General features: G+C 39.8%; 1 protein-coding gene across 4 annotated transcripts in view; it reads right to left on the reverse strand.

The window, feature by feature from the left end:
- Positions 1-26817, reverse strand: part of LOC126278384 (oxysterol-binding protein-related protein 3-like) — a 277416-nt gene that overhangs the window by 141822 nt on the left and 108777 nt on the right. For all 4 annotated transcript variants that reach the window (XM_049978472.1, XM_049978475.1, XM_049978473.1 and 1 more), the window contains one exon: positions 10075-10309. In XM_049978472.1, coding sequence (XP_049834429.1) covers positions 10075-10309 — 235 coding nt within the window. The remainder of the gene's footprint in view (positions 1-10074; positions 10310-26817) is intronic.

Here is a 26817-nt window from a genome sequence, read left to right on the forward strand (position 1 = left end):
CTGGTAAAGCTGCACCCTTTGAAAAACTACAAATAAGAAAATTATTCAGTGTTTCACTAATGACTATTTTAGGAATGTTGGCAAACCACATGCTTTGCTGTCTGATAATGGAAGTCAGTTCACATCAGGTACATGAAAGGAATTTATTAACATGAGAACAGCAAGCACATTTTAATATCTGTGTATTCTCCATCGAACAATCCTACAGAGAGGTACATGAGGAAAATTGGTAGGTTATGCAGAACATACTGTTCCAAGCATCATATGAATTGGTACACTTCTGTAAGTCAGTTTCAAGACATTCTAAATAGTTTGCAACATACTACAGCTGGATTCACACCATATGAAGTTCATTTTAATCAGAAACCTGCTAACTTACTAGGTGAATTGATTGAGTTTACAGCTTGTACAGAGTTAACTGCTGATAAGAGGGTTGGTTGGCTGGTTGGTTTAAAGGAGGGGGAAGGGACCTAACAACGAGGTCATCGGTCCCTTGTTCCTAATGAAACAATGCCACAAGTGTGAGAATAGAACAGATGAGGCATATAACACAAAACCCCAAGAATGGAGGCAAGGCAACAAACACTAAAAGAAACAAAAGAGGACAAGAAAACTACAGAGAAACACTAGAAACAGACGAGAGTAAAACAAGAAAGCAGATTACAGTGGCTGGACGGCCACAAGAATAAAAAGGAAAAGCCCGCCACTCTGCAACACATTAAAACCTCCACCCTAAAATCACTAGGGTGGAGGACACAGAGGGACAAAGTAGATGCACTAAAACTTAGCTCAAATGATAAAACTCACCCTCATGAATAAAAAGTAAAACTGAATCAGACAATGAGGTGGTGTCAGATAAAATGAGTGGCAACGAGTCCGGTAACCCAAGATTTTGTCGCTGGGCAGACAAAGAGGGACAGTGCAACAGAGTATAGGCCACTGTCAACCGGGCGCCGCACTGACACTGAGGCAGGTCTTCATGGCAAAAGAGCTAATTGTGGCTCGCCCAAGCGTAGCCAATGCGGAGCCGGCAGAGAACAACTGATTCCCTGTGAGAGGCCTGCATGGAAGACTTCCACACATATGTAGTCTCCTTGATGACACACAGTTTGTTGTGGGTACTGTTATGCAATTCCGTCTCCCAAAGCCGAAAAACCCAGCAGTGTAAGTCAGAACACAGGTCAGGTTCTGTGATGCCGATCTCCAGAAGCGGTTTCCGTGTAGCCTGTTGGCAACTGCGTTGCCTGGGATGCTGACGTGTCTTGGGGCCCACACAAACAACACTGAATGACAGGACCGGTCCAGGGCATAGATGGACTCCTGAATGGATGCCACCAAAGGATGGCGAGGGTAGCACTGGTCAATAGCATGCAAGCTGCTCAAGGAGTCAGCACACAGAAGAAACGATTCCTCAGGGCATGAATGGATATAATGAAGTGCACGAGTTATGGCCACCAGCTCTGCAGTGAATACACTGCACCCATCGGGCAAGGAATATTGTTCAATATGGCTTCTGTGGACAAAGCAAAGCCAACATTACCATCCGCCATCGAGCTGTCAATGTTAACCACTTCAGAGCCCTGGAACACTTCAAGAATCAAAAGGAAGTGACAGCGAAGATCCACAGGGTTAGCAGAGTCCTTAGGAAAACGCAAAAAGTCCAGGCACAGCTTCAGCCTACTGCTACACCACAGAGGTGTACACGAATGGACATCAAGGAGAGGTGGTGAAGGGAAGGACGCCACTTCAGACAGAAGCAAACGCACGCGAACCGCAATCGTTAGCCCTGAACTGATTACCCTATGCGGGAGGTGAACCACCATGTCTGGGAAAAGAAAAGGGTAGTTAGGATGTTCAAGAGAGCTATGAACATGTGCAATGTAATTGGTGAGCAGTTGTGCATATCTGATCTTCAATGGACGAACTCCAGCCTCCACCAGTACACTTGTCACCGGACACATCCGAAAAGCTCCTGTTGCTAGTCAAACTCCACAATGGTGCAATGGTTCGAGCTAACGCAATGCTGAGGGCACCGCAAATCCATAAATCACACTCCCATAGTCAAGGCAGGATTGAACAAGGGCTCTGTAGAGCTGCAGCAGTGTGGAGCAATGTGCACCCCAGTTGGTGTTGCTCAGGCAGCGGAGGGCATTGAGGTACTGCCAACACTTCTGTTTAAGCTGACGAAGGTGAGGAAGCCAAGTCAAACAAGCATAGGAAACCAAACCTAAGAATCGATATGTCTCCACTACAGTGAGTGGATCGTCATTAAGGTACAGTGCTGGTTCCGGATGAATGGTATGATGCAGACAGAAATGCATAAAACTGGAAGCCATGGGCTAGAGCACATGACTGACTTGTGGATGGCTCCCTATTGGCGACACTCAGCAACACCAGTACTGGAGCAGCAGTACGAAATGTAGAAGTCGTCTGCATACAGAGAAAGTGAGACGAAGAGCCCGACAGCTGCTGCAAGACCGTTAATGGCCACTAAATATAGAGAGAATCTCAAAACAGAGTCTTGCGAGACTCCATTCCCCTGGATATGGATGGAACGATGGGCGGCATCAATTTGAATATGGAAAGTACAGAGTGACAGAAAGTTTTGGATAGAAATCGGGAGTGGCCCCCAGAGACCCCACTCATACAATGTGGCAAGGATATGATGTTGCCAGGTCATTTCATACACTTCTCGTAAATAAAAAAAGACGGCAACCAGGTGTTGGCGTCAGGAAAAGGCTGTTCTGATGACAGACTAGAGGGACACAAGATTACCAATGGAATAGCGATCCTAGCAGAAGCCGCCCTGACATGGAGCCAGTGGGCCAAATGACTCCAGGACCCAACCCAACTGCTGGCACATCATACGTTATAGAAGCTTACAAAGAATGTTGGTGAGGCTGATGGGCCAATAGCTATCCACATCAAGCAGGTTTTTACCAGGTTTGAGCACCGGAATAATGGTGCTCTCCTGCCACTGCGATGGAAAGACGCCATCGCAGCAGATCCGGCTGAAGATGTTACTTGTAGTCAGATGAGAGATGTTTAATCACCTGGCTGTGGATCCGATCAGGCCCAGGAGCTGTGTCAGGGCAATGTGCAAGAGCACTGAGGAGCTCCCACTCTGTAAATGGGGCATTGCAGGATTCACTGTGGCATGTAGTGTATGAGAAGACTTTCCATTCCAGCTGCCGTCTGAGGGTGCAAAAGGGTACCAGACCCCTACAGATGTTCCTGGTTTATCTACCAACACAAATGCGATTGCTGAGCACTTTGCTCAAGTCTCTGCAAGTTTACAATTGGAACACTGTGCAACACATTCTGAACATGACCCCGAAAACACTTCAATCAGTTGTGGAATTTCAGCTTGTTGCAGAAAACAGTGGACAGCATACTGAACATGTTTTGCATCAGTTACACAGAAATTAATAATCCGATTTGATTTTGACTCTTACTTTTTATACTTTTTTGGCCTCAGGACAATTAAAAACCGATGTGATTGATGCTTTTTATGCAGTTTTTAGCCTCAGGACAATTAAAAACTGATTTTTCTCATCCAATGTGATATGACCTTGTCATGGTGCATGGTCATCTGTAACTAATATCACACCTGTACACCCATGCACACTGAGCAGTACAGCTTGTTTAATGTCAAACTTACACATTAGGCATTGTTGTAAGATTCATTTGTCATTTGTAGTCGACTACTATTAAATTATGATGCTTACAGCACCATCTATTGCTACATTTTGTAACTATTCATTTTTCTTCTTCTATAAGATTTCCCCCTACTCCGATAATATTCCATTCCAATTTGATGTCATTCAGACCAGTGGTGTTATTTCTACAGCAGTTTGAAAGTTTAACTTTAATTATAATCACCCTGTGTGTCTTGTACGTTAACTCTTGTAATTGATTGTATGTTATGTGTAAATTATTTTCTTCAAATACAACTTGTTTTGTGGCCTTACAATCACTTGCTGCAATCGCATTTCCTTTGAGTGGATGAACTTTGTACATTTCTATGCACTACCTAGGTATCACTTAACAAACTGGAGGGAACTTCTCATATATATACTTTAAATTAGTATTCTTCTATGCTTTGATGTAGGATCTGATTTGTCATTCATGGACACAAATATACATTTTTTCTGGTAAAGTAGGTTAGATCTTGTGTTATCCACTTGAATTTTGCTTTGTCACACTGTATTTTATAAATAACTCTTTACATTGTACAGTTCACTATATTTCTGAATTGGAAGTTACACTATGACTATATTAACTAACAATTATGGGATATATATCTAAAAACAAAGATATAAATAAAATAGAAAGAAACTTCCACATGGGAAAAACATATTAAAACAAAGATTCCAAGACTTACCAAGCGGGAAAGCGCCGGCAGACAGGCACGTGAACAAAACACACAAACACACACACAGAATTACTAGCTTTCGCAACCGATGGTTGCTTCTTCAGGAAGGAGAGGGAAAGACGAAAGGATGTGGGTTTTAAGGGAGAGGGTAAGGAGTCATTCCAATCCCGGGAGCGGAAAGACTTCCCTTAGGGGAAAAAAAGGACAGGTGTACAATCGCGCACACACACACACACACACACACACACACACACACACACACACAAACACACACACACATATATATCTATCCGCACATACACATATGCGGATGGATATGTGTGTGTGTGTGTGTGTGTGTGTGTGTGTGTGTGTGTGTGTGTGTGTGTGTGTGTGTGCGTGCGCGTGTGTGCGCGATTGTACACCTGTCCTTTTTTTCCCCTAAGGGAAGTCTTGGAATCTTTGTTTTTAATATAAAAACAAAGATAATGTGACTTACCAAACAAAAGCACTGGCAGGTCGATAGACACCCAAACAAACACAAACATACACACAAAATTCAAGCTTTCGCAACCAACGGTTGCTTCTTCAGGAAAGAGGGAAGGAGAGGGAAAGATGAAAGGATGTGGGTTTTAAGGGAGAGAGTAAGGAGTCATTCCAATCCCGGGAGTGGAAAGACTTACCTTAAGGGGAAAAAAGGACTGGTATACACTCGCACACACACATATCCATCCACACGTACACAGGGACAAGCAGACATTTGTAAAGGCAAAGAGTTATGGGATATATGTATGTATGAGTAAATGAATAATGATCATGTGCTGATACAAATTTGAAACAAACTGAGGAAGGAGTTGGAACAAAGATATGTGTAGTGGAGTATGGTAAGACACAGCACTTTATACTGATATACAGTTTACTACATTTGATAAACTCCTAGAGGTGAGAGGCACAGGAAGCAACTTATGCACATGGATATTTTTGAATGGTTAGCAAAGAAGGCTGTTTCGTACGATTTTATGCATCGTGCTTATGGTTATGTCCAATGTTTGGGCAATTCTCCATGCACTGCACGTTTGCACACCACCACTTGTGGACACTGATTGGCTGTGGAAGATTTTTTGGACAGACAAAGCCCACTTCCATCTGACAGGATATGTCAATACACAGAATTGTCAAATATGGGCAATGTAAAATCCACATGCAAATCAACCAGTACCATTTCATTCTTAAAAGGTTACTGGGTGTGTGGGTTTACGGCATTATTTATCATAGAGCCATATTTTTTTCGAAAGTCAGGTGCTTCCAGTCCTATTACCTGTACTGTCACTGGCAAGCACTATGAGAGTCTTTTGCGCAACCAAGTCATTCTAGCTCTCCAACAGCATGGATGTGATCATTTTTATGCAAAATGGTGTGCCTCCGAACGTTGCAAATCCAATTAAGCAGCTGCTGAAGTGCCATTTCAGAAATGCTAGAATTATCAGCCGCCATTGCCCTACAGCCTGGCTGTCCCAATCACCTGACCTTAATCCGTGTGACTTCTGACTGTGAGGCTATCTGAAGGATGTTGTATTCAGTGTTCCGATTACAAACTTAGCGGCACTGAATATATGCAATGCACAACACATTCTAAACGTGACCATGGAAACACTTCGATCAGTTGTGGAACATGCTGTTTCTCGGTTTCAACTTGTTGCAAAGTACGGTGGGCAGCATATTGAACATGTTTTGTGTCAGACACAGAAATTAATAATCCAATTTGATTTTGCTTGATTCTTTTTATGTGGTTTTTGGCCTCAGGACAACTAAAAACTGATGTGATTGATGCTCTTTACACTGTTTTTGGCCTCCTAAAAACCAATGTGAGTGATACTTTTTGTGCAGTTTTTGGCCTCAGGACAATTAAAAACCAATTTTTCCTGTCCAATGTGATATGACCTTGGCATGGTGGATGGGCTGCGAACGGCTGAAAGCAAGGGCAAACTACGGCCATAATTTTTCCCGAGGGCATGCAGCTTTACTGTAGGATTAAATGATGATGGTGTCCTCTTGGGCAAAATATTCCAGAGGTAAAATAGTCCCCCATTCGGATATCCGAGCGGGCACTACTCAGGAGGATGTCGTTATCAGGAGAAAGAAAACTGACATTCTACGGATCGGAGCGTGGAATGTCAGATCCCTTAATCGGGCAGGTAGGTTAGAAAATTTAAAAAGGGAAATGGATAGGTTAAAGCTAGATATAGTGGGAATTAGTGAAGTTCTGTGGCAGGAGGAACAAGACTTCTGGTCAGGTGACTACAGGGTTATAAACACAAAATCAAATAGGGGTAATGCAGGAGTAGGTTTAATAATGAATAGGAAAATAGGAATGCAGGTAAGCTACTACAAACAGCATAGTGAACGCATTATTGTGGCCAAGATAGATACGAAGCCCACACGTACTACAGTAGTACAAGTTTATATGCCAAATAGCTCTGCAGATAACGAAGAAATTGAGGAAATGTATGATGAAATAAAAGAAATTATCCAGATAGTGAAGGGAGATGAAATTTTAATAGTCATGGGTGACTGGAATTCGAGTGTAGGAAAAGGGAGAGAACGAAACCTAGTAGGTGGATATGGATTGGGGATAAGAAATGAAAGAGGAAGCCGCCTGATAGAATTTTGCACAGAGCACAACTTAATCACAGCTAACACTTGGTTTAAGAATCATGAAAGAAGGTTGTACACTTGGAAGAACCCTGGAGATACTAAAAGGTATACAATAGATTGTATAATGGTAAGACAGAGATTTATGAACCAGGTTTTAAATTGTAAGACATTTCCAGGGGCAGATGGTCACTCTGACCACAATCTATTGGTTATGACCTGTAGATTAAAAATGAAGAAACTGCAAACAGGTGGGAATTTAAGGAGATGGGACCTGGATAAACTGACTAAACCAGAGGCTGTACAGAGTTTCAGGGACAGCATAAGGGAACAATTGACAGGAATGGGGGAAAGAAATACAGTAGAAGAAGAATGGGTGGCTCTGAGGGATGAAGTAGTGAAGGCAGCAGAGGATCAAGTAGGTACAAAGACGAGGGCTAGTAGAAATCCATGGGTAACTGAAGAAATATTGAATTTAATTGATGAAAGGAGAAAATATAAAAATGCAGTAAATGAAGCAGGCAAAAAGGAATACAGACGTCTCAAAAATGAGATCGACAGGAAGTGCAAAATGGCTAAGCAGGGATGGCTAGAGGACAAATGTAGGGATGTAGAGGCTTATCTCACTAGGGGTAACACAGATACTGCCTACAGAAAAATTAAAGAGACCTTTGGAGATAAGAGAACCACTTGTATGAACATCAAGAGCTCAGATGGAAACCAAGTTCTAAGCAAAGAAGGGAAAGCAGAAAGGTGGAAGGAGTATATAGAGGGTCTGTACAAGGGCAATGTTCTTGAGGACAATATTATGGAAATGGAAGAAGATGTAGATGAAGATGAAATGGGAGATACGATATTGCGTGAAGAGTTTGACAGAGCACTGAAAGACCTGAGTCGAAACAAGGCCCCAGGAGTAGACAACATTCTATTAGAACTACTGACAGCCTTGGGAGAGCCAGTGTGACAAAACTCTACCATCTGGTGAGCAAGATGTATGAGAAAGGTGAAATACCCTCAGACCTCAAGAAGAATATAATAATTCCAATCCCAAAGAAATCAGGTGTTACAGATGTGAAAATTACCAAACAATCAGTTTAATAAGCCATAGTTGCAAAATACTAACACGAATTCTTTACAGACGAATGGAAAAACTAGTAGAAGCCAACCTCGGGGGAAGATCAATTTGGAATCCGTAGAAACACTGGAACACGTGAGGCAATACTGACCCTATGACTTATCTTAGAAGAAAGATTAAGGAAAGGCAAATCCATGTTTCTAGCATTTGTAAACTTAGAGACAATGTTGACTGGAATACTCTCTTTCAAATTCTAAAGGTGGCAGGGGTAAAGTACAGGGAGCAATAGGCTATTTACAATTTGTACGGAAACCAGATGGCAGTTATAAGAGTCGAGGGGCATGAAAGAAGTAGTGGTTGGGAAGGGAGTAAGACAGGGTTGTAGCCTCTCCCCAATGTTATTCAATCTGTATATTAAGCAAGCAGTAAAGGAAACAAAAGAAAAATTCAGAGTAGGTATTAAAATCCATGGAGACGAAATAAAAACTTTGAGGTTCGCCGTGACATTGTAATTCTGTCAGAGACAGCAAAGGACTTGGAAGAGCAGTTGAATGGAATGGACAGTGTCATGAAAGGAGGGTATAAGATGAACATCAACAAAAGCAAAACAAGGATAATGGAATGTTGTCGAATTAAGTCGAGTGATGCTGAGGGAATTAGATTAGGAAATGAGACACTTATAGTAGTAAAGGAGTTTTGCTATTTGGGGAGGAAAATGACTGATGATGGTCGAAGTAGAGAAGATATAAAATGTAGACTGACAATGGCAAGGAAAGTGTTTCTGAAGAAGAGAAATTTGTTAACATCGAGTATAGATTTAAGTGTCAGGAAGTCATTTCTGAAAGTATTTGTATGGAGTGTAGCCATGTATGGAAGTGAAACATGGACGATAAATAGTTTGGACAAGAAGAGAATAGAAGCTTTCAAAATGTGGTGCTACAGAAGAATGCTGAAGATTACATGGGTAGATCACATAACTAATGAGGAAGTATTGAATAGGATTGGGGAGAAGAGGAGTTTGTGGCACAACTCGACCATAAAAAGGGATTGGTTGGTAGGACATATTCTGAGGCATCAAGGGACCACCAATTTAGTATTGGAGGGCAGCGTGGAGGGTAAAAATCGTAGAGGGAGACCAAGAGATGAATACACTAAGCAGATTCAGAAGGATGTGGGTTGCAGTAGGTACTGGGAGATGATGAAGCTTGCACAGGATAAAGTATCATGGAGAGCTGCATCAAACCAGTCTCAGGACTGAAGGCAACAACAATAACAACATGGTGGATGGGCTTACATAACTAACAGCATCACACCTGTACACCCATGCACTCTGAGTACATTTTGTTTAACATAAAACGTACACTTTAGGCATTTTTGTATGATTCATTTGTCATTTGTAGTCAACCACTATTAAGTTATGATGCTTACAGTGCCATCTATTGCCACATTTTGTAACTATTTATTTTTCTTCTGCTATACGTTTTCCCCCTTCACTGGTAATATTCTGTTGCAATTTGACATCATCCTGAACAGTGGTGTTACTTCTACAGCAGTTTGAAAGTTTAACTTTAATTATAATCACCCTTTACAAGCATGACAATGGTTAACATGTCTAAAAATTGCTGAATAAAAGAATGTGAAAGAAAGTTGGAGATCAGTCCAATAAATTCTTGTAACACTGATAAGAAGTTGACAGTGTTAGACAGTGCCCAATAAGATGATTAATTGAAGCCTTCAGCACCACCATATTGTGAAAACACAGATAAACTACCACCTTTCAATCTAATCAAGCCCTCAGGCTAAGTTACAGATCAGTATGTCACTACAACTACAATTTTGTATTCATAAATATTGACTTCACCAACTCACAACAAGACTTCACCTTTCAATCTAACTTACACCTCAGGCTATGTTACAGATTAGTATCACCAAAATCTATGTTCCAAAACATTAAAAGGAACAAAACACATATTCATAAAGCACGACAACTCACTATCTTTTGCAAGCACTTGAAAATCATCTCTGAGCTGATTGTCTGTTGGTGTTCCAGAAGGGAGCAGCAGTCCTGGACTCCCTGCAGCCACTAAAAGGTGTTGCTCTGTTCCTGGCAAGCTCTGAGGCCGGGCCACAGCGACAGCTATTGGGGCTGATGCTGTAGGTAAGGAAGTGTTGCTGCTACTCAGTGCCTGCTGAAGTGATGGACTATGTCCTGTCCCCAGTGAGCATGTCTGTTACAGAAAATGACACAAATACTGTACATGTCTAACTAACCTCTAAACAAAGCAGAGTAAATTTTGATGTAGTGAATGAAAAAAGTAAAAGCTGAATTATATATCTTTTTGTGTCTTAAATGACCACAATCCCACAGATAAAAATTATTATGAGGGAGGCGTTACCTGCCTGGAGTAAAAATACCTTGATACCAACAGTACTTTTTATTAGTGTATGTTCAGATAATTTATATTTCACAATGTGAACCATCAAGTCAACTTCAAGGAATAGTGCTGCATTACCCCAATTTCTGAGAATATTATTTTCTTACTGTACAACAGAGTAGAGAAAAGAAGCCTAAAATTAAATACAAAAATGTAGATCCTATTTTATACTGTAAACAAATAAAGAAAAAAATTGTATCACAGTGTTTAAATATTACAGGTAGATCTTCCCCACAACCCTTGTAGCTGCATGGATCACAGTGCATGCACAGTTTTAGATCCTTCAGACACAATCCAAGTCATATTTGATGGTCTCTGGCCCAGCAATGACCCAATCTTAAATTACGGCCATCAGAAGGCTATTTACCTGCACCTCCAACAGGGCATATGTTAGCAAATGTTATATGTTATTCTGTGCAAATGACTTCATTCTCCAAGTGAAAAACAGAATACTGATGTAACAAAAGCTGACCTATAGATGACAGATTCTGACTATTTGGATTAATGAATACAATTGTAATTCTGCGAATAAGCTTCATGAGCTTCACATGTTTATATGTTTACAATATCAAATTGTAGTCTGCATTATAGGGCTATATGCCTGTATCACTTCATGAAAAATGAAAACATGCACCCATATTCCCCATGTGCATTATCAGGCTGAACCAAGCTGTTTACAAAGCACATTTCATATCATGTTTATTATTAATGTGTCTACAGAACATTCAACTAATTAACACACAAAAAGCAAGATATTAAGCAAATGAAGACAGTGTAAAACCAAGAAGTAAAGACAGTATCAACAAAGCTTTTGTGAAGTTGATAACAATTAAAAAGCAATGATAATTGTTTTAGACAGTCTTGAGAGGAGGATATAAGATGAACACCAACAAAAGCAAAACGAGGATAATGGAATGTAGTCAAATGAAGTCAGGTGATACTGAGAGGATTAGATTAGGAAACGACACACTTGAAGTAGTAAATGAGTTTTGCTATGTAGGGAGCAAAATAACTGATGATGGTAGATGTAGAGACGATATAAAGTGTACACCAGCAATAGAAGGAAAGAGTTTCTGAAGAAGAAAAATTTGTTAACATCGAGTATAGATTTAAGTGTCAGGAAGCCTTTTCTGAAAGTATTTGTATGGAGTGTAGCCATGTATGGAAGTGAAACAGGGACGAGAAATAGTTTAGACAAGAAGAGAATAGAAGCTTTCGAAATGCTGTGCTACACAAAAACGCTGAAGATTAGATGTAAGTAATGAGGAGGCACTGAATAGAATTGGAGAGATGAGGAAATTGTGGCACAACCTGACTAAAAGAAGGGACCGGTTGGTAGGACATGTTCTGAGCCATCAAGGGATCACCAGTTTAGTATTGGAGAGTACCATGGAGGGTAAAAATAGTAGAGGTAGACCAAGAGATGAATACACTAAGCAGATTCAGAAGGATGTAGGTTGCAGTTTTACTTGGAGATGAAGAAGCTTTCACAAGATAGGGAAGCATGGAGAGCCGCATCAAACCAGTCTCTGGACGGAAGACTACAACACAAAGACAACATAATAAGGTAGAATTTCGGAACACCACACATTTCTAACACCATAATCTAATTCATTGGCTTACTATAAATTCATTGCCATCACCATCTTTTTGAAGTATCTCACTGACAAACTGCAATATCTTATAGAATTATTTTATGTAGGCTGATTACAGCAAGATTAAAGCACACACTAAATACACAAAAATTAACTGTGGTTAACAATAGAAGGCTCACAGTTGTGCGTCACAGATATGAATGAACTTTTGTACGGACTATCATTGCTAAATATGAGCACTGTTTCACCTTTTAGCTCAACATATAATGTACTTTTTATTTACAAAATAGTCAGCATTTAATATATTATAGACAGTTTTCTTAATTTTGTTTGGAAAAACTGTAAAAGTTTGTCAAATTGCCAAAAGCCTTACATTATCATTACTTTTATACATACTTCCTCACAAAAACTTGCGAAAGATAACAACACATACACCAAAATGAGGTTAATATTACAGAATAAGGCTCCTAAGATTTACTGTTGTTGTTGTGGTCTTCAGTCCTGAGACTGGTTTGACGCAGCTCTCTATGCTACTCTATCCTGTGCAAGCTGCTTCATCTCCCAGTACCTACCGCAACCTACATCTTTCTGAATCTGCTTAGTGTATTCATCTCTTGGTCTCCCTGTACCATTTTTACCCTCCACACTGCCCTCCAATACTAAATTGGTGATCCCTTGATGCCTCAGAACATGTCCTACCAACCGATTCCTTCTTCTAGTCAAGTTGTGCCACAAACTTCTCTTCTCCCCGATCCTATTGAATACTTCGTCATTAGTTATGTGGTCTACCCATCTAATCTTCAGCATTCTTCTGTAGCACCACATTTCAAAAGCTTCTGTTCTCTTCTTGTCCAAACTATTTATCGTCCATGTTTCTCTTCCATACATGGCTACACTTTATACAAATACTTTCAGAAAAGACTTCCTGACACTTAAATCTATACTCGATGTTTACAAATTTCTCTTCTTCAGAAACGATTTTCTTGCCATTGCCAGTCTACATGTTATATCCTCTCTACTTCAACCATCATCAGTTATTTTACTCCCCAAATAACAAAATTCCTTTACTACTTTAAGTGTCTCATTTCCTAATCTAATTCCCTCAGCATCACCCGACTTAATTCGACTACATTCCATTATCCTCGTTTTGCTTTTGTTGATGTTCGTCTTATATCCTCCTTTCAAGACACTTCATTCCGTTCAACTGCTCTTTCAAGTCCTTTGCTGTCTCCGACAGAATTACAATGTCATCGGCGAATCTCCAAGTTTTTAATTCTTCTCCATGGAATTTAATACCTACTCCAAACTTTTCTTCTGTTTCCTTTACAGCTTGCTCAATATACAGATTGAATAGCATCGGGGAGAGGCTACAACCCTGTCATACTCCCTTCCCAATCACTACTTCTTTCATGCCCCTCGACTCTTATAACTGCCATCTGGTTTCTATATAAATTGTAAATAGCCTATCGCTCCCTGTATTTTACCCCTGCCACCTTAAGAATTTGAAAGAGAGTATTCCAATCAACCTTGTCAAAAGCTTTCTCTAAGTCTACAAATGCTATAAACGTACGTTTGCCTTCCCTTAATCTAGCTTCTAAGGTATGTCATAGGGTCAGTACTGCCTCACGTGTTCCAGTATTTCTACAGATTCCAAACTGATCTTCCCTGAGGTCGGCTTCTACTAGTTTTTCCATTCGTCTGTAAAGAATTCATGTTAGTATTTTGCAGCTATAGCTTATTAAACTGATAGTTCGGTAATTTTCACATCTGTCAACACCTGTTTCTTTGGGACTGAAATTATTATATTCTTCTTGACGTCTCAGGGTATTTTGCCTGTTTCATACATCTTGCTCACCAGATGGTAGAGTTTTGTCAGGACTGGCTCTCCCAAGGCCGCCAGTAGTTCTAATGGAATGTTGTCTACTCCGGGGGCCTTGTTTCGACTCAGGTCTTTCAGTGCTTTGTCAAACTCTTCACGCAGTATCGTATCTCCCGTTTCATCTTCATCTACATCCTCTTCCATTTCCATAATATTGTCCTCAAGTACATTGCCCTTGTATAGACCCTCTACATACCCCTTCCACCTTTCTGCTTTCCCTTCTTTGCTTACAACTGGGTTTCCATCTGAGCTCTTGATATTCATACAAGTGTTTCTCATTTCTCAAAAGGTCTCTTTGATTTTCCTGTAGGCAGTATCTATCTTACCCCTAGTGATACTCACTTCTACATCCTTACATTTGTCCTCTAGCTATCCCTGCTTAGCCATTTTGTACTTCCTGTCGATCTCATTTTTGAGACGTTTTTTATATTTTCCCCTTTCATCAATTAAATTCAATATCTCTTCTGTTACCAAAGGATTTCTACTAGCCCTCGTCTTTTTACCTACTTGATCTTCTGCTGCCTTCACTACTTCATACCTCAGAACTACCCATTCTTCTTCTACTGTATTTCTTTCCCCCATTCCTGTCAATTGTTCCCTTATGCTTTCCCTGAAACTCTGTACAACCTTTGGTTCTTTCAGTTTATCCAGGTCCCATCTCCTTAATTTCCCACATTTTTGCAGTTTCTTCAGTTTTAATCTACAAACCATAACCAACAGATTGTGGTCAGAGTCCACATCTGCCCCTGGAAATGTCTTACAATTTAAAACCTGGTTCCTAAATCTCTGTCTTACCATTATATAATCTATCTGATACCTTTTAGTATATCCAGTGTTCTTCCATGTATACAATCTTCTTTCATAATTCTTGAACCAAGTGTTAGCTATGATTAAGTTATGCTCTGTGCAAAATTCTACCAGGTGGCTTCCTCTGTCATTTCTTAGCCCCAACCTACTACATTTCCTTCTCTCCCTTTTCCTACTACCGAATTCCAGTCACCCATGACTATTAAATTTTTGTCACCCTTCACTATCTGAATAATTTCTTTTATTTCACCATACATTTCTTCAATTTCTTCGTCATCTGCAGAGCTAGTTGGCATATAAACTTGTACTACTGTAGTAGGTGTGGGCTTCATATCTATCTTTGCCACAATAATGCATTCACTATGCTGTTTGCAGTAGTTTGCCCAAGTCTACTGAAGCACCCCAATAAGCCCTTACAGGACAAATCAGCCCTTACAGGACATGTTGAACAGTATTTTAAATTGGCTGGGTCTCAATGCAAAACTGCTCTCAGGTGACAATAGTATTCTCACTCGTAGAGCACTTCCACATACTTCCCAAGTCCAGTTCTTACCTCTGCTGTGACTGTATGTGTCATGGCAACTTAAATCTTCGGACAATCAAAGTGACACATCATGTGCCAGCATTGGTGGGGAAAGTGGGGTGTCAATCAGTCCCTCTTAGCACCATGTCAAAATTCTATCTTCCTGGTCATTTTGTTGTTACGAGAGATGGATGCTTTGAACATAGCCAATTAGCCTGGAGATCTTTGATGTCTCTGTGAACTTGAATGGCTTGGTGTTCCCATTATCTTATTTTATTCTCTCGGAAGCAATTTTTTCTGTGGTGTAACTCTATATATTTCTTCCACCTTTGGGTTCTCTCTTCTTTGTTCAATACCAGCATATAATCTGAACTTTTGACATTCATACAGCTGTTTCTCTTTTCCCCAAAGGTCTCTCTAATTTTTCTATAAGCAGCATCTATCTTTTCCACTGTCAGGCATCTTTATTCAGCCTTACATTTCTCCTATAGCCATTCCTGCTTTAATATTTTGTACTTTGTCAATCTCATGTTTCAGATGCCTGTTTTCCATTTTATATGCTTTATTTGCTGCATTTCTATATTTTTTCCTTTCATCAATGAAATTCAATATCTTGTGTAATCCAAGGATGTCTACAGGACGTTGTCTGTGTGCCTATTTGGTCCTCTGCTGCATTCACTATTTCATTTCTCAAAGCACCCCATTTGTCTCCTACTGTACTCCAATTTCCTGTTTCAGTTAATTGAAATTCTCAACAATCTCTAGCTATTTCAATTTTCTTCATGTCTCCTTCATATCTTGTTCTTCTTCTAGAGTTTCTTCAGTTTTAATCTGCAGTGGGCAGAGTCCACACCTGCTCCTGGAAATGTTTTCAAAGTTTAAAATCTGTTTCTTAAATCTTTGAATTACCACAATCTATTAGGTACAGCTCCACTGGTCAATCTACCAACTTTTCCTCCGAGATGATGATTCAGCCAAGGATTGGAAACTTACAAAAAAAAGACTCGGACAGAAGTTTTTGGCTTTCAATGTAACAGACTCTAATTTGTGCAGAGCCTTATTCCTCTCGTAGATTCCACTTAAGGTGTATCAATTGCTCTGTCAGCTTGCCCCTTTTATAAGAAGTGACAGCTTCTACTTTTGATCACACATGCAGTTTACTGTCCAAATAACATTGCAAACAAATGCATGTCATAGCAGTGTGGGTTGAATTCTACGGATGCCGCAAGAAACAATACCAGTCATACAGGGACTGGGCAGCGAAACTTCAGCCTAAGTGGCAATTCATTACTGATGCCCATAATGATTTTATGCAGATTCAATGGTGCATGCTGAAATCTGTTTAGCTCTAGACAAGGAAGGTGCCAGAAGGCTTTACTCTGAGAGAATCCCCTATTGGCAAAGTTTTGCAAATAGTACAATATTTTGAAGTTTCTTGGGCAGTGGGCTGATCAAATTGAAGTGTGGAGCAACTTGGCAGTAGTGTCACATCATGTGTCCACTAGGAAGACAAACAGCCTGCACAGTGACGCGGCAGTGGTGGCAAAAAACATGTGGGACCAGTGCCGAGCATCCCAAGGCCGGCTCAAGCAGCCATGGCCTCCACAGCACCAGCATCAGCATTCTCTTTTTCTCTCCTGTCCTTTCTGTTTTGTACAGTAAGAACATTCAGCATGCCTTAAGTGCTGGACTATTTGCAAGGCTTGCCAAAGAAAGGCCACATCACCTCTGTATGTCGTTCACCAAAGGTTGTCCAGGACATGGACATGGACGTAAACTGTGCGACTCCAATGCTTTTGACTTCTCCCAAGTTGTTCATCATGTAAAATGTTTTTCACCAAGTGCTCCAGCTACAGGTCAACACACATGCTGCAGAGACGTTATTGAATTCTCAGGCTTCTGTGAGTTTACAATCGCCGCCGTTGACACCTGTCACACAGAAGTGGTTAGTTATAACAAACAGAACACTGTCCTGTTGGGACAATTTATGGTATCTGCCTCTATTTTTTGTTGGTTGCTGATGCTGTTGTTGAGAACTTGTTCAGGATGGACGCATTTCAGGCATTTGGATTTTCTATCTCCAACAAGTTCACCTTGTGTCCAGTCAGCTACTGTATTCTCAATTGGAAACACTGTATGGGGAGTTTTCGGATTTGTTTTAGGAGGGTACAGGGTGCGCTATGCATTTTTCTGCTCTTATTTCTTTGAAATCCACAGCTTGGCCTCGTTTTTGTTGTGCACGTCCTATTCCTGCCATTCTAAATGATCAATTGAAAGCATAATTGGACATATGTTAATCTCTAGCACTGATGGAACCTCTTATGATTACGGAACTGTCATCCCCACTGGTCGTAGTTCCAAAGCTGTTGGGGAAACTTCACCTCTATGGAGACCTCAATACTACACTAATGCACAGTTGCTTGTAGATAAATATTCTCCCTCACACCACAAGGAACTGTTGACGAAAATATCAGGTAGCCAGTCCTTTTCTAAAATTGATTTGTCTGAAGATTATCTACAGGTTCCAGCGGACGAACACCCGTGGTGAGTTCTTGTTACGAATACTCCATTCTGTCTCTATCAATATTTGTGCCTTTGTTTTGGTGTGGCTAGTGACCCTGCTATTTTCCAACGATTTTTAGAGCAACTGACTATGTCTGTCCCCAGTTACATTAATTACCTGAGTGATATTGTTGTCAGGGGCTCCTCCACAGCCAATTACTTGAAAAACTTATGCACTTTTTTGCCTGTGTTACAGTGCGGTGGCTTACAGTGTAACCTCATGAAATCTCAGCTTTTTTAACCTTCTATTGTTTATTTGGGGTTAAAGGTCTCGCAAGATGGGGTTCACCCTCCTCTAGACCACATCCCTGCTGTTACAGCCATGCCTCACCCCTTGTCCACAAAGGAGCTTCAGGCCTTCTTACAGAAGATAGCCTACTACCATAAATTCCTGCTAGGGATGTCACGTTGGCCCATCCGTTGCATGCCTTGTCACATAAGAATGTACCTCTTTGTTGGAGACCAGATTGCAACTGTGCTAATCTCAAATGTTGATATCCAAACTACTCCTAGCCCCTAGTTTAGCTACGTTCTCTCTGGACCAGCACATTGTTTTGATAACTGATGCCTCACATTAACTGATGCCCCACATACGGCTTCAGCGCTGTCCTAGTGCACCAATATGTCAACAGCTCTGAATGACCTGTTGCTTTCACCTCTGAATATCTCACTACAGCATATCAGCGTCACTCTCAGGTGGAAAAAGAAGTTCTTGCAATAGTTCATGCTCTCCAGAAATTTAACGATTTTTTGAATGGCTCCAAGTATCACCTTATTACTGACCATAGACCCTAGGTTTCCTGTTTAACCCCGCACTTCCTTGCCTGACAAGGCAGCACACTACCTACAATGCTGGGTGCTGTTCTGACCTCACTACAATTACAAAATCCATTTTCGATCTATGTCTACATGTGCCAATGCGGACACTTTGTCTCACTTTCCTGTAGGTCCTGATCCTAACGTTGATCATGAAGAATTGCTTTGCTTCCATCTTGATAAGGAAATGCAGGCCACGGTCAAGGGTTTTCCAATTACATTCTTGTACATAGCAGCTGCCATTGCCACTGACCCAGTTCTCTGCCAAGTGGTTCGGCTTGTTCAACAGGATATGCAGGGTCGAGCTTTGAACCCCTTGCACAACTATTTTTCCTTAAGGTATCGCCCCTCTGTTTTTGACAGTGTTTTGCTGTTGTCCATGGAAACCCGCTCTCCCAGAGTAGTTATTACTGCCTCATTATGATGTGAGGTTTTAAGCCTTTCCACTAATGACATGGGGAGTTTCACACATTAAACTGTTGGCTAGCAGACATGTTTTTGGAAGGGACTGATGGCGGAATTGTCCATTTTGTTGTGACTTCTGAACAATGTGCTCGACAACAGGCTCTCCAGGGCATCTCTGTTCCCCTGGCATACACTACAACAGCTGTGGGAATGCATTCATGTACACTTTGCAGGTCCCTTCTTGAATTCCTATTGCCTCTCAGTAGTGGATGCATTTCCCCCATTTCTTTGTTTCTCTGAGCTGCGCTGAGATTGGCTGAGGTCACAATTCGTGTTCTTTTGAGGGCTTTTTCCTACTGAGAGATTGCCTCATACCTTAGTTTCCAATAATGGACCCCAGTTCACTTTTCACATATTTTAATTGTTTTGTTCCCATCACAGCATTTGTCACATTACATGTTTCTTTTGTCTTGTTACTTGTGGAGCCACGAGAGGCTTATTTCTGTTATTGTTCAGAGGTTTACGACTAAAACCGTATTTGTGTAACTTGGACTGGTTTCATGTATTACTTGGTTACTACAGAAACCCTCTGTTATCTCCGGGTCTCTTATGTATACAACCTCCTTTTGTGATCATTAAATCAAGCAGTAGCAATTATTAAAATATGCTATATGCAAACTTCTCCCAGGCTGCTTCTCCTTTCATTACTTTCCCCCAATCCATGTTATCTTACTACTTTCTTTCTCTTCTCCTTTTCTTGTTATCAAATCACAGTGCCATATCATAAATTTTCATCTTGCTTAGTGGTCTGAATAATTTCTTTTACATCTTCATACATACTTTACATCTATTTATCACCTATCGAGCTAGTAGACGTATCAGCTTGTGTTGCTGTGCGTTCACTATGTTGTTCACAGCACATTACCTGCATTTGTATTTTATTTTCCTTTATTATATCTGCTCCTGCATGATCCATATTGCATTTTGTGTGGGCAAACCTGTACTGACCTGACCAGAAGTCTTGTACTTCCTGCCAGAGCACTTCACTTCCCCAATTCCCACTATATCTAACTTCAGCCTATCCATTTCCCTTTCTAAATTTGCTAAGCTACCTACCCAATTAAGGGATCTAACTTTCCACATTCCGACCCACACAACACATATTTTATTTTTCCTGACAACATTTTCCCGAGTAGATCCCACCTAGAGATCAGCTTAGGAGCCTATTTTATGTAATTGCAGCTGTCATTTTCTACCTCTGGACATATATTGTCATATACTTTAAATCCCTTGACTGAGTCCAGTTTGCTCCCTTCCAAGACATATGAAACACACATTTTTGCAAATTAAGTAAGGTGCCTGTAGTCGCCACTTCTGTTGCATGTAACCACAGCAAAAGTAGAGAACAGTTGAACAGAGTGTGAGTTGCTTATCTACATGGTCTCAATGACAAGTGTAAATTTCTCCATACCAAATCAGAGCCAACTGTTCCAAAGTTAAATCAGTGCAGCTCACTGTTGCTTCAAAACACTGCTGTTTATCACTTTTCTGCATCGTCTGTGTCTACTTAGTCTAAGTTACTACCAATGAGCCTTCAGATATCATGTGTCGGAAGAGTTACACAAAGTAACTGTTGTCTTTGAACCATAGAATGTGCATATTGTCACACAATAGGCCATCTACTCAGTGTAAACTGTAACTGCCCTCCAGTGCAGCATACACCAAGACATAATATTTTAAATTCAAAGCAGCTCAGAAAGATGAACTGCTTATACGTATTCTGACAATAGTTCGGTTGCAATGTCATCAGACCATTACCTATGATAATGGATTCGGGCTGATGTATGCTTTTACTGCAGAGGAGTTTGTGCTATTTGCTTAATTTTGCATTAGAACCCAAAATTTGTATAATTTCAATCCTCTTCATTTCCTGTTAAAGCTGATTTTGTACTTTCGAATTTCTACCACCTCTTTGTATGTGCTGGCATAGTAATGATTGGATCTCGATAAAATTATAGAACTGTAGAAAAATTTTGTGATTCCCAGGTCCCTAGTGTATTACTACCAATTTACCAATGCTGCCTACTTGAACATTGTTCTTGCATTCTTCAGTCTATGAGTTAATGTTTCTTTTAATAGTTCCTATGTACATTTGACTGCATGTACAAGGGATTTTGTATACGCCTGTATGGCAAGTAGCAGGTGTAGATCCTTTGCAAGATTCAAATGTTCATGCAGCTTTCTCGTAAGGTGAAAAACAGTGTCAATACTACCCACATACCTTCTGATGATGCCTCCAGCATTAGGAGATAAAACATGTTTTAGTTCATGTCTTCACATCAATACAACAAAACCCTCCAAGGATGAAACATTTTTCTGTTCCTCTTCAAGTAAACAAAGACTTGTCAGTTTCCCCTCATGAACTGGGAAATATAGTTTTGTTTATAAGGGGCAGTCAAACAAAAACAAGACAGATGGGAAAAACTATGTAAACTGTTTATTATTTCAAAAGTAATCACCTTAACTATTAATAAAATCATCCCACTGTGAGACAAGATGGTCAATGCCTTCGTGGAAAAGGTTTGCAGTTGCCTATGGAACCATGACTGTGCAGAGGCATGCACCCCAAGGTGAATTGACAGACATGAATGTCTTTCTTCAGCATTCCAAAATATGGAGATTGCATGGGGAGAGATCAAGACTATATGGAGGATATATAAGGACTTCCCAGCATAAGTTCTGCAGCACAGTCAAAACAACCCTGGCAATATATGGGGGGCCCTAACACATCTCTATACAGTCCCAATCTCTCTTCATGCAAATTCCATATTTTTGAAGCCCAGAAGCAGGACATTCATGGCTTTCAATTTGCTTCATACAAAGAGGTACAATTATGGTTTCATAGGCAGACACAAACATTTTTCCATGAAGACATTGGGATAAATGTATTAATAGTTACGGCAATTAATTTTGAAATAATAAACAGGTTTTCACTTTTTTCCATGTGTCTGGTTTTCATTTGACAGTCCCTTATAGGAATTCTATGCTTACAGTGTATACCTTTAGCCATGTTTAGATAATGACAAGAAAAAGATAAGGAGATTAATCAGCTTTTTTGACCCATACCAGTATTACTATTTGCTATTTTGTTTGACCAGTGCACCTAGGACATTCCATCAATCTTAAACAATGTATACTACACATGCTGGAATGTATGAATAATTTAAACATGTTATCACAGGCACAACAAGATTGAAACACACAAAATTTGCCCTCTTTCTCACAAATGCAAGCAATCAGACAGATGCAACTGTCAAAATGTGTTTCCAACCTTGCATTGGGTGAGGTGGATTAATGCTGAGCTAATAGGTCATACAGTCACCCATAGTGGCACTTTGCTACATTCAATCATTTGCCCAAACACACAAATCTGAAAAAGGTATACTTGTTTCTTAGGAAAATGACACTGAAGTAAAATTACAACAACTTTCAATTTATGTTTATAGTAGTCCACTAGTTCAAAACACAACTATTCATGTTATTTATCATGTTAGCATCTTGTATTCATGGTGGGACACAAAAGCAGTGTAATTTAAAAGGAGGTATTGTTCATCTGAATATACAATATATTTTCATTATTTCACAGTGCAATAACAATCTTCACATGGCCACAGGTATTTAACAACATACTGCTGAGATAACAAGGCCAAATTATGGTTTACAAGCCATAGTGACTAATTGAAACAATTGTGAAACAATAGTGGGCTCAGGAAAACCTCTCCTTCCTTCATCATATTTTGTTGCCAGTTGAACTAGAGATTAGGCGTTATGGAGTGTCACAGCTTCTGATGCCTATGTTCTTATAATTTCACTACCATTCTTCCACTTTTTCTAGATAATAATGATGGCAGCACATAAACAACCAACGGCCTACAATACTAATTACCTGTTACCTGTTAATCACAATCAGGTGTTCATTAAAGCTTCATTAAAGCTTTCTTAAATTAGATTTCTTTATTCTACATGCACATATAGAAAGCAAATCATTTCTTTAAAGTGTCAGTGCTTGCTATTATTTCACATAATGTAAACAAAAACACATACACTACAATAACAGAAGTCAGTTATTATGTTTGACAGATCAGTGTATACTCATCTGTATTGTCAGTTTTAGCTTACATGCTAGCAATTCAAAACCTTTTGGAACATCCAACAAGAAAATATTTTGTTTTGTGATTTTTGTTTTATGGGCATCAGGCCATCAGTTTCAACTTAAACAAGCTCAGAAAGACTAATTGTTTATTGTGAGATGATCAGATTGTGGAGTCATGTTGACATGTTATGGAGCTTTTAGTGTGGAAGAGTTGGTGCGATTTGCTTTATTCAGCACTAACGCCATTTGTCTATTTCAATTCTTCTTTCTTGTTAAAGTTGTTTCTGTGCTTTTGATTGTCTATTGCCTCTCAGTACATCTTAGCAAGTAATGACTGGATCTCGATGAAACCACATTCTCAGAGACACAAATTTGGCAGTTCCCTGGTATCAGTGCACTGCCGGTTATCTGCTTCCCAGATAACAACAGCTTGTGTTCCTCAATTAAGATGTTAATACTTATTTTTCTAATTTCGATTGCATGTACAATGGATTTCAATGCACTCTTGCTGTGGCAAGTGGAAGGCATAGGTCCTTTGCAGTGTTCAATTATCAGTGCACTTTTCTTGTTGGTTTAAATACCATGTCCATACTTAGTATTTTGCTGATGTGATCTGTGACTTTTTTACGAATGGAAGGAAAATTTTCCTTTTGGTTGGTTCTTTTCATTTGTAGCTACAGATCTTTTACAGTATAGTACCCCATTTATCTCTTTGTCAGAGTAACCATTTCTTCTGAAGGCAGTTCTTAAATGATTGAATTCCTTATCTAAGTTACTGTGGTTCACAGATTCTTTTAGCAGTGTCCATCATTGTTTTGGCAACTCCTTCTTTCTGCTTAGATTGTGATTGGGATTTCTGTGAAGGTATCTATCTGTGTGAGTAGGCTTTCTGTAGACTTTCTGTTCTTAAGTTCTGTTGAGGTTTCTATATACCTGTGCATTTGAAAATGAAATCTGACCTTTCTCTTTTTCTGTACAATTAACATAATTCAGAAAATTTAGAAATTCAGAGAATTCTGTTTTCTCCATGAGGCCATAATAACGAAAGTACCATCAACATACCGAAACCAACATTACTGTTTCTTCTTCACTATCTGAGGGGCTGTGTCTTCAAATTTTTCCATTTAGTACAATTGTGCTCCTTTGATCTAGAGGTAGTGCCTTTGACTAGTGCTCAAAATGTCCTGGATCCTGGGTTGAAACAACGCCACTGCTTAAATTTTGCTTAAAAATCATCAGCAATGGCGACTGAAAATTTTCTGTATAAGAAGTCACCCTCATTCCGCCAACAGCCTAGTCAAAGAGGGCAAATGAGCAGCCAGATTCAGAACACACTCCTGTCCTTGGGGTGGGAAACTGCCCCTAAAAGATTGGAAGAATCAGCAGTGATCAACAGTATGAGGATGTAGAAGGCAATGGGAACCACAGCAGTAATGATACAATGTGAATCCATAGTGCATGTGATCTGTAATTGAATAAGTGTTATGATGATCTCTCCACTGGAAAGAAATTCTGGGATAGTCCGCCACTTGGATCTCTGAAAGGGGACTTCCATGGGGAGGTGAACATTAAGAAAAAAGCTGAATAACAAATGAAAGGATAATGTTCTATGAGTAGGGGCACAGAATGTAAGAAGTTTGAACTTGGTAGGGAAGCTAGAAAATCCTTAAAGGGGGATACTGAGGCTCAATATAGATACAGTGGGTGTCAGTGAAGTGAAATGGAAAAGACAAGGATTTTAAGTTAGAAGAGTATAGGCTAACATGAATATCAGCAGAAAGTGGTATAACGGGAGTACAATTCATTACAAATAGGAAGGTAGGGCAGAGAGCAAGTTCTGTGAACAGTTCAGTGATAGGGTTGTTCTCATCAGAATGGACAGCAAACCAACACTGACAGCAATAGTTCAGGTATAGAAGCCGACATCACAAGCCGAACATGAAGAAGAGAGGAAGTATATGAATGGGTAATTCAGTAAAGCGAGATGACAATCTAATAATCACCGATTAGAATGTAGTTGAAGGGGAAGGAGCAGAAAAAAGGGTTACAGCAGAATGTGGGCTTGGTGTTAGGAATCTGAGAGGAGAAAGACTAATTGAGTTCTGTGATAAATTTCAGCTAGTAACAGTGAATACTAATGATCAAGAATGACAAGAGGAGGACCAGGAAATATGGGAAGATTTCAATTAGATTACTTCATTGTCAGGCAGAGATTCTGGAAGCAGATACTAGATTGCAAGGTGCACCCAGGAGCAGATATTGATTCTGATAACAATTTAGTAATTATGATGAATAGGCTGAAGTTTAAGAGACTAGTCAGGAAGAACCAATGCACAAATAAGTGGGATACAGAAATAATAAGGGCTGAAGAGATATATTTGAAGTTTTCTGAGGCTATAGGTATTGAGATAATGAACAGCTCAGCAGGTACTTCAGTTGAAGAGGAATGGACATCTTTGAAAAGGACAGTCACAGAAGTTGGAAAGAGAAAAGTGTGTACAAGGAAGGTAATTGCGAAGAAACCATGAATAACAGAAGAAATACTTGTTGCTTAGAAATGAAATAAATGGGAAGTGCTGGGAATGTTGTTGTGATAGATCAAGAAGCAGGAATCGACAGGGAAGACATAGGGGACCCACTATTAAAATCAGATTTTAAGACAGCTTTGGATGACTTAATGTCAAATAATGCAGAAGGTACAGATAAAATCCCATCAGAATTTCTAAAATCATTGGGGTAAATGGCAACAAAACAATTACTCACACCAATATGTAGAATGTATGACACTGGAGACGTACCATCAGACTTTTGGAAAAAATCATCCACACAATTCCAAAGATACCAAGAGCCAACAAGGTTTAGAACCATCACACTGTCAGCTTAACAGCTCATCCATCCAAGTTGCTGAAAAGAATAATGTACAGAAGAGTGGAAAAGAAAACTGAGGACACGTTACATGACAATCTATTTGGCTTTAGAAAAAGGTAACAATACCAGAGAGGCAACTCTGATGTGGTTGAAATGGAAGCAAGAAAAATTAAGGCACATTCAAAATTCTGTAAAGATCAGAGTAAGCTATAGGGAAAGATGGGTAATACAGAATATGTACAAGAATCAAGAGGGAACAATAAGACTGGAAAGTCAAGAACGAAGTGGTCAGATTAAAAAGGTTGTAAGACAGGGATGTAATCTTTTATCCCTATTGCTCAATCTACACAGCAAAGGTGCAATGAGAGAAATAAAAGATAGGTTCAAGAGTGGGATTAAAATTTAAGATTTTCTGTCCTCAGTGAAAGTGAAGAAGACTTACAGGATCTGTTAAATTGAGTAAACAATCTGAGTACAGAATAAGGACTGAAAGTAAATCAGTGGAAGTCAAAAGTAATGAGAAGTAGCAGAAATGAAAATAGTAAGAAACTTCTGATCAGAATTGGGGGATGATGAAGTAGACAAAATTAAGTAACTTTGCTAGCTATGCAGCAAAACAACCCATGATGGTCGGAGCAAGGAGGATATAAAAAGCAGTATAGCACTCGAAAAAGGGCATTCCTGGCCACGAGA

This window comes from Schistocerca gregaria, chromosome 6 (genome assembly GCF_023897955.1).
Source record: "Schistocerca gregaria isolate iqSchGreg1 chromosome 6, iqSchGreg1.2, whole genome shotgun sequence".
NCBI lineage: Eukaryota > Metazoa > Arthropoda > Insecta > Orthoptera > Acrididae > Schistocerca > Schistocerca gregaria.